The sequence below is a fragment of the Cyclopterus lumpus genome, chromosome 17 (assembly GCF_009769545.1).
Source record: "Cyclopterus lumpus isolate fCycLum1 chromosome 17, fCycLum1.pri, whole genome shotgun sequence".
Lineage (NCBI taxonomy): Eukaryota > Metazoa > Chordata > Actinopteri > Perciformes > Cyclopteridae > Cyclopterus > Cyclopterus lumpus.
This window is the reverse complement of record NC_046982.1, coordinates 12,006,515-12,015,161: the sequence shown is the minus strand read 5'-3', so window position 1 is coordinate 12,015,161 and position 8,647 is coordinate 12,006,515. Positions and strand designations below refer to the sequence as shown.

At 40.9% G+C, this 8,647-nt stretch overlaps 1 protein-coding gene across 5 annotated transcripts in view; it reads right to left on the bottom strand.

The window, feature by feature from the left end:
- Window positions 1-8,647, bottom strand: part of lpin2 (lipin 2) — a 25,064-nt gene that overhangs the window by 8,961 nt on the left and 7,456 nt on the right. For all 5 annotated transcript variants that reach the window (XM_034554583.1, XM_034554586.1, XM_034554582.1 and 2 more), the window contains 14 exons: window positions 7,726-7,821; window positions 6,734-7,095; window positions 6,533-6,640; window positions 6,301-6,427; window positions 5,883-6,210; window positions 5,697-5,796; window positions 5,385-5,572; window positions 4,847-4,940; window positions 4,695-4,764; window positions 4,511-4,603; window positions 4,308-4,390; window positions 3,800-3,947; window positions 3,270-3,418; window positions 1,080-1,166 (listed from right to left, as the gene is read on the bottom strand). In XM_034554583.1, coding sequence (XP_034410474.1) covers window positions 1,080-1,166; window positions 3,270-3,418; window positions 3,800-3,947; window positions 4,308-4,390; window positions 4,511-4,603; window positions 4,695-4,764; window positions 4,847-4,940; window positions 5,385-5,572; window positions 5,697-5,796; window positions 5,883-6,210; window positions 6,301-6,427; window positions 6,533-6,640; window positions 6,734-7,095; window positions 7,726-7,821 — 2,033 coding nt within the window. The remainder of the gene's footprint in view (window positions 1-1,079; window positions 1,167-3,269; window positions 3,419-3,799; window positions 3,948-4,307; window positions 4,391-4,510; window positions 4,604-4,694; window positions 4,765-4,846; window positions 4,941-5,384; window positions 5,573-5,696; window positions 5,797-5,882; window positions 6,211-6,300; window positions 6,428-6,532; window positions 6,641-6,733; window positions 7,096-7,725; window positions 7,822-8,647) is intronic.

The window sequence follows — 8,647 nt, the reverse complement described above, 5'->3', positions numbered from 1 at the left end:
CCACGCCCCCTTTTAAGTGAGTCTTATTTATGTACAATTTCTTTTTTCTTTTAAAAATTAGCAGGTGCGGCCTATAGATAGCTGCGCTCTATAGTCCTGAATTTACGGTACCTGTTACCTGTCCATTTTCTGGCACAGTTCTGTTGAATAAAGGGTTGGAAATTAATGCTTTTGTTTTATTATCCGATTCATCGATTAATCGAACAAATAATCAACAGATTAACCGATTATCAAAATAATCGTTGCAGCCCTAGTTCCCACTCTTTTCTACAGATACTTTTCCAGGATATTTTCAGTGATTGTGTAGCTGGTATGACAGTCGGGGATTGTGTCATACACTAATATGGTCCTCTCTGTAGAAGTCCAATTTAAAAGATGTGCAGGCTACGGCTATAACGTCTATGAGATCATCCCTTACACGCTTAGAAATTATGACAAATTGATCATAGAGTAATGCAAACACACCTTCAGATGTACAGCACTTCACTTCATTGTGTAGCTATTTCTACAAAAGTAAAACATTTCATGTCCATTTCACATTAATAATGCAGCATTGCCTTTATAGAGCCAATGTCAACAAAGTACCGTGAGCCAGTACTTAGCCGGTGTTTGACTCGCATACAGTTGCGCTGACATTCATTGACGTCACCGTGCAAACTCTACCCACAAGCCGGCCAGTTCGAACCCAGAACTTTCTTGCTGCGAGGCGACAGAGCCAACGACTCGCGCCCTAAAGTTATGCCAATTCAATGAAAAGTTTACTTCCATTTATTATGACAAATACTAATCTCACTACAGAGTATTTCTATTGCTTGCAAAGCAGGAAAGACAGGTCGAGATTAAAGTATCAAAACTCACTAAAAGGAGCTACAATGGGAAAAGTAGTCGAACACCGACGTGCTGTTCCAGAATAACTCGGTCTTGATTTTTAGTCAAACTTCCCGAGTCATCAACCTCAAAGCCCCCTACGCAAACACTGTGGGAAAATATCAACTCCACAGAGAGACTATTGGGAATCAAAACACAGAGTGTTAACCACAGACCTCCTCTGTGATTAATCAGTATTGTTGTGCACTTACTCGGCTACTGAGTGGTAGAGCTTGGCGATGCCCTGGTGGGTCCAGTCCTTCCCCAACTGTGGCAGGATCTGTCCAAACACATCTGACCTAAATAACACATGGATATTAGTGACGTAAAGACAGAACGTAGCAGTTGTAAAGTAACAGTCAGAGAAAACAAAGAAAAGTAGATCTGTAGTACAGACCTTTCAGAGAAGGTCACATAAAGCAAAATAACTACTCAACCAGTTCATCATAAACACAACATTATAGACTGATCTCCACTAATGAGGATGACGGGCTTGGGCGGGCACCATCTCAACTGCGTCTTATAGCTGAGTGCTTACACACTAAAATGTAAATGAGCTCATTATAGTCTGTGTGCTCTTCCACCTGTTGCTCAAAGAATACCACGTCACAGACCCGTTTGGTGTTGACCACTTATAAACCACAGAGCCGACTTGCATCAAAGGAGATGGAACTAGCTTTAAGCTAATCTTTATAAACCGATTGGGCATTCACATAGAGAGTTTGGAGGCAACAGGGCAAGAGTTAGGCATTAGAAACGTTCAGGTTTCAGTTTGTATTCCAAGTAGTATTGACCACTTGTGTTTGAGCAGTATTTGGTTGAAAGCGCTCTGCGTAGAGGGCAAAAGAGGTGGAACTTACTGGCAGAAATGCAATCTCGGAACAAACCAGCTACCTTCTGACGATGAATTATAGGTTTAAAATGAGCTATATCTGCTGGCGACATTGGAACCCTAGTGATACCCTTGTAGCTGACCCCTCTCACCCTGGACAAAAACAGTTTGTGTCCCTTCCATCTGGCAGGAGGCTGCGGTCCATCAGGACCAAGACCTCACGCCACAAAAACTTCTTCCCGTCGGCAGTCGGGCTCATGAATAGAGCCCGGGTTCCCCACTGACTGAGTCTGTCATCCCCAGGACAATCTCTTACCGGTCACTCCCCTGCACATCCCTTCATACTTAAAACACACTTGACACTTTCACATACACTCACAGTACACTTGTGTAGAGTATTGTTTATTACCTGTGCCCTTTATTTTTTTAATAAATAAATATAAATATATATATATATATATATATATATAAATATAAATATAAATATATATATATATATATATATATATATATATATAGAGAGAGAGTAAATTGAATACTCATATTTCTTGCACTGTGTTTATATTGTCTCATTTGTCTTATTGTCCAATGTTATGCACCACCCGCCATGACAAATTCCTTGTATGTCCAACATACTTGGCAATAAATGGTTCCGATTCCAATATAGCCCCTTGCAACCAGAGGCTTATCAGTCGTCAGACCGATAGCTGATGGGATCTGAGATTGGCTGTATGCTAATTAAAAAGATTAACACAAAATAAAGCTGGATTATGGACTTAATATCTGCTATTTGAGAAGGACTTGAATTAGTCAGTGTCAATGAAGTTGCAGAGAAAACTGCACAAAATGTCTAAGAAGGGTAATTAAATATGAAGCCATTCATCATCTTTCTTTCAATAAATTAAAAAGGGAGAGTTTTAGTTTTTTAAGTGGGGTTGTATGAGGTACTTATCCATAGTTGGTGTTTTAACTGCAGCAGATGGCGCCCATAATTTAGAGAAACATGGAGTTGGAGCAACGCAACGTACTGCTGTGAATGGGGCAGCAAAACTTATATTTTCACTGCTATATCTAGTATATAGTGCTGGTAGTCCTGTCTGTTTCTCCAAACTGTGGGTGTGCTGGCCACCATCTAGGTAAAACACTGATTATGGATAAGTACCTCACACGAAATATCCCTTTAAAATTCCTAGTGTGATCACTGCAGATGGAGGAGGCCTTCAGGTGAATGAACAGTCACCAAATAAGAAGAATTATTTCACAGTATGTGAACAATTTATAGACATTAAATTCAAAACAACATAAGAAGAGGACGAGTAACAGGTTACTTCACACACACATTATTTAATTTTATATATATATATATATATATATATATATATATATATATATATATATATATATATATATATATATATTTAAAAAAAACAGTTTTCCTTAATTTCATTAAAAGCTGGTTTGTGACAAATGTATTTATGTATACAATCATGTGCTATGTTGTGAGATATAAGTTCAGCACCATCTCTCTGATCAAAGGGGTTATGAGACTGAGTAACTTAGAGGCACATACTTGGTGATGGTGCCATCAATGTCAGAGATAATGACTTTGTCGTCCCAGTTCCACAGGTAGATTGTGCCCTCGCAGCGGCACGTGCCCTGGTACTGGGTGGTGATGCTAAACGTCACATCATTAGGGCCTTCCTTTAGTTTCAGACTGGCCTGGTAACAAAAGGAAGACAATCAAAACATCTGGGGAGGCACAGGCAATTTCATTCACTGCTTTGTGTTCCAACAGTATAGACATTACTCTCCAGTATGAATTGTTTTGCCACAGTAAAACTGAACATATACTGGTCTTTAGCACCCCCTACAGACTGTAAGTGGGGCAAACACTATGGAGTTCATAGCTAGCCAGCAGAGGGAGCGCTAATCTACAGCAAAAAACATTCAAGCACAAATCTCACTCCAGGTTGTAACCTAATCAATCATCTATTCTGAAAATCAGTCATATTTTAACCATTATATTAAATAAAAATAAATTCCCTACTTTTAAGAAGTTGGCTGCATGATTTTGAGGAAGGCCTGTCAGAATGTACTTACTATCTGGTCAGAGGAGAGACGTAGCGACTTCCTGTAAGAGTGTTGGCTGGGGTGGTGCTGACTGTCTATTGGCTGCAGTCTCTCCTGACAAGATGCAACGCTCACTTCCTTGGCATCTTCATCACTGGATGAGTCTCCTGTTTTAGGACTACAGGGAATCAATTAGAATCAGTGTCATCTTCTCCTGTATAAAGAAAAATTGCTTGGAAGAAAAATAAAGCACCAGAGAAATACAGGTTTAACAAACTTATGCTTGCATAGGTTTTGATCAGATTTGATTAATTTGTGCAACTTCTAAACAGTATAAGATTTAAGCTCATTAAATACATAAAATGAAACATAAATGATATGCTTTTAACCCTGCTAAAAAAGTTTTTGTTGACAAAATATTGGCATCATGCCGAGTTGTCATAAAAAACAAGATTTATAAAAGCTTTAGATTATTTTTTTCTTCATTCCCGAGTACAACATGTCACTGAACTCACTTGAGTATTGATAAACCACTTACGGCAAGGGCAGTTTCTCCTGAGACATGGATGTTCCTTCCTCTTCCAGATGACACTCCTCCTTGGTTTCAAGCTTAGTCTCTGACTGGAAGAGTAAAGGGGGAAATAAAAACTCTAAATATCATACACATGGATGAGAGTCTTACTAAAAAAATAAAACCGATATATTTGCATGCCGTCTTTAATACTTATGATATGTGCTCACCTGCTTGATTGTACTATCTGCCCTTTTTCGCCAGAACCACCAGCGGCCTGACTTCTTTGGCATTTTCTCCTTCACCCAGGCTTCCTCTGTAACCTAGGATAAACAGGTAAGGATGAGCTAGTTAAAGATTACAAAGATCCATATGTAATGACAACAAACTGAACAGAAAACCAAGATCAGTTACCTTTGGTAAATTCTTCTGAAATGCTTGTAGACTTAAAATCAATGGTGCAGCTAGCGTCCAATTATAATATCTAAGAAAAAAAAGCATTAGTAAAGAGATTATATTCACCACACACTCTTGTTCATTTAGCATGTGAAAAAAGGCCTACTTACCTATTTCCTATCTTTACTACCAGGTTGGGGTTATCTATAATTGCTGGATTTTCAGAAAATTCAAGATAGGTGATGATATGCTCCATGAATCTTTCTGCAAACACAGAAGAGAGTGGAACATTAATTAAAGTCAGGAGGTGAAAGGTCAGCGGCAGTGAGCCATATCATCTTACCTAAAGCCACACAGATCAGGAAACATCAGTTGAGGGCTTCTAAGAAACACTTTCAGAAGAGTGTATGATCACAAGAGAGAACGTTCTATCAGGATTCATACCCACTAAGACTGACACTTGTGGCCTTAAAAGAGCAATGTGGACACATGCATTGTCACAGTTACACACACACAACAAGCTGATTTATTATGGAATAGAGCCTCCACCAACAGTGGATTGGAAGCCTTCTAATGTGGCCAATAAAGTACAGTAACTTTGTAGTTGCAAAGAATTCAGTATGTCTCCACTGGGTTAAATGTCTGTCCTGCATAAAAGTACTAAGTGCACTTTCGTCTACATTTTTTATGAGAGCCAGACTAGTGTACCTTTGGATATTTCAGCATTTTCTGTGAGGCCTCCACACAGAGAAAGAGTGACATCGGGGAGGTCACTAGCTGAGTCAGAAAGACACTCTGTCCCGCTGTCAGCTGCCGCACTGCCCACCGACTGTGGTGACTGTGAACCAGAGTGCATCTCCGAGTCCATCCAGTGCTTCGTCGCTGCCTCAGACTCACTGAAGCAACAAAAGAGAACGACACTTGACGATGCTTCGTTTGGTTTTAAAATAGACAGATTATGAAAGAGGCACCTAATTATGTCACTGCCTGACCTGTTCTAATTAAAAATGGAGAGCTAACCTCTTAGGAAAATATCTTGCAGCAACATCAGGTTCAAGTACATTCAGGTCATCTAGGTAGATATCCTCAGGACCCTGGTGCTGGCTCCGCTTTGGGACACCTTCATTCAACAACAGAGGTATTTATCTGTAAATGTGCGATCACAGCCAACCAGGAGATGACAGAAAAAGGGGCCATCAAACATACCTTTCTTCTTCGAGGGTGAATCACTCAGTTGGCTGTTGAAAGGGGTGGATGTTGCCACATTGGGTGGCTGGACATCCAGGGGCTCGGTTGGAGTTAGAGGACACACAGATGTTATGGTGTCGACCGCTGCGAGCGGAATCAACGGTGTTACAGTGGTCATAGGGGTGCGTGGCTTAGGCTTGACAATAGTGCACAATGAGGAGGAGGCGCCATCTCCCCTTTCAATCTCAGTCTCGTTCTCCATGGCCTCAGAGCTGAGGATTACACGGAAGTGGGTGCTCTCCGATGGGGTGATAGTCACCTTCTTCAGGAGCTCCTTTTTGGTGACCTGGATTTTGAATAACAGGGAGAAAATGTTACTCAGGAGATTATGCTGAGAACCATTTGCCTCTCAATATTAGTGGAGAGAGGTGCTTACCCTGGTTGTTTCTGGAAACTCCCCCCACGTCCACTGCATGTGAGACTCCGCTCTGAGCAAACTCTCTGAGGGCCTGACCATCAGTTCAGAGTCACTCTTTGGGGAAAAGGCCTGAGACAAGCCATGACTAAAAGGGACAGTAGAACAAATGCAAACAATCAATAAGATAAAGTCTATTTCCGTGTCTCTGCCACACCCTTGCTGTTGGCTCTGTGTTCTTATCAATACATACCTGTCATTTGACGGCCAGTCCCCGTCAGAAAGTGGATATCCATCAAGGCTGCGTCTGGCTGCGGGTAATTTGGGGTCAATGTCTCTCATAGTGGTTATGGATGGTGACCTAAATACAGGGTCAATCATATAAATAATAATTAACTCATCTCCATTTAAAACAGATCTCTGCTACAACAGTAAGCATTGACCCTGAACCGACCTGGAGACATGTACTGCAGCTTCCTCATCAGAGCTCAGGTCCATCTCAAAGATCTCTTCATTTTGCCCAGAGCTGGACATAGCTGCAGGCGTAGCAGCAGGGGCGTTAGCAGCAATAGCATTACCAGTAGTGACTGACATTGGCGGGGTCAGCTCCTCCCTTCGGGGGTCCCCTTTGTGCTTCTTCCTCCGTTTCTTCTTCTTTTTTGTGGCCATGGTGCTCGGAGCGGGAGGCTCAGGCGGGTCCTCTGGGTCAGCGGGGTCATCCTCCAGATCTTTCAGTGCCCTGTGCTCAACCTCTGACATCCAGAACAGGTGACTCTCGGTGGGGATTGGGGAGGTGGCCAGGTGGGCAGGAACAATCTGCTTAAGCATCAATGAGAATCAGGAGAAGGCAGGAACTTGAAGAAGAAACAAGCGCAAACCAAAGCAGCATTACTGACTCATCGAGTCTGTTCCTAGCCTATGACGTAATTCCACAAGAACAGGGTTGTTGTCACAATGAGAGGTCAGAAAGGTCGAATGTAGCAACTAAAGTCGAGTAAATAGTTCCTCATACAAACATTTCTCTACTCAGTCACCGTCTTTCTTGTGGAGTGTGTACAAAACCATGCTGAATCTGATATGATCATCATTATGAGTATAACACTCCCATTGAATAAATTACCATGGAGTCGCCATCCAATTGCATTGAATAATAAACATAAAACAGGATGATAAAATTGGTTGGTAGAGACAAAGCACTGTATTCTAAACTGGTCTCTGCTTCACAAGCAACAACACATCAGAAACATGTACAGATGCTGTTGTCAATATGATAGAAAACCTATTTGCTGTGCAATCAATATCTCACTTAACTTTAGCTGCTTTACACAGTACAAACAAATCGAAATTAAGAGTTTGTGTTATTATTAACCTGCAGCAGTATTGTTATTTCAATTTAATTTCTCAAAATGCCGGGCTTCAGTAATATGTGTCGAGTTGGGTACTCACATTCAGTTGCTCCGCTTCCTGGACAAAAAAGGCCTCTCCATTGTCACCAAGCTTCATGTGCAGCTCTACTGGCTCTCCGTTCACTTCAATGTCAATCTGCGTTTGGCAGAAGATAAAATAAATACTTTTAATTAGGAAATCAAAGTCATAAAGAGTTGAAGAGGATTCTCATTTATTCTAGCTCATTATTTATTTATATTATATATATATATATATATATATATATATATATATATATAAATATAAATAAAATCAGATTATACAATGTTTTATTATATTTTCATTCTGGCGAACCCCAGTGGACCTGAGGCTATTCAGAAACTTGACACCAGAAAAGCAAAAAACAGATCACGTCTGGCAGAATCTACAGAGGCAGAATTTGAAGTGCCCAGTCTGACAACCTGAAACCAAATCATTAATATTAATTCTCAACCAAATGGACACCAACATCGTCCATTTCTGATGTGTGTGTCTCTCCACCCCCCCTTCTCTTGCAATCAGTCATGTCGTAGTTTTTCATTTTGCTGATGTCCTTTATTGCCGGTGTAGTTTCTCAACAGCCTCAAGATTCAATTTCAACCCCTCAGGGTATCAGGGTTGCTAAGGACAATGCATGTATGGTGAGTGATGGCTGGGAATTTCAATGTCCAATTAATAATGAGCCAGAATAAATGAGAATCCTCTTCAACCTTTCACAGCCGGAGAAAGGTTACATTCACTTGGCAATGGCTGCCTGCAGATGTTCAAAATTAGGGCACATCATTGTGGTCACAGACGCACCATCCGCAGCCAAAAAATAATTAGTATTTGGCTGGCTACTACAGTTTATTCCAAATCTGAATTGTTGAAGCACACACGCACACACTTTTAGCAGCAGCCCTAAAAAGGCTCTGATAAGTGATCTCAGGGACACGTGCATAAC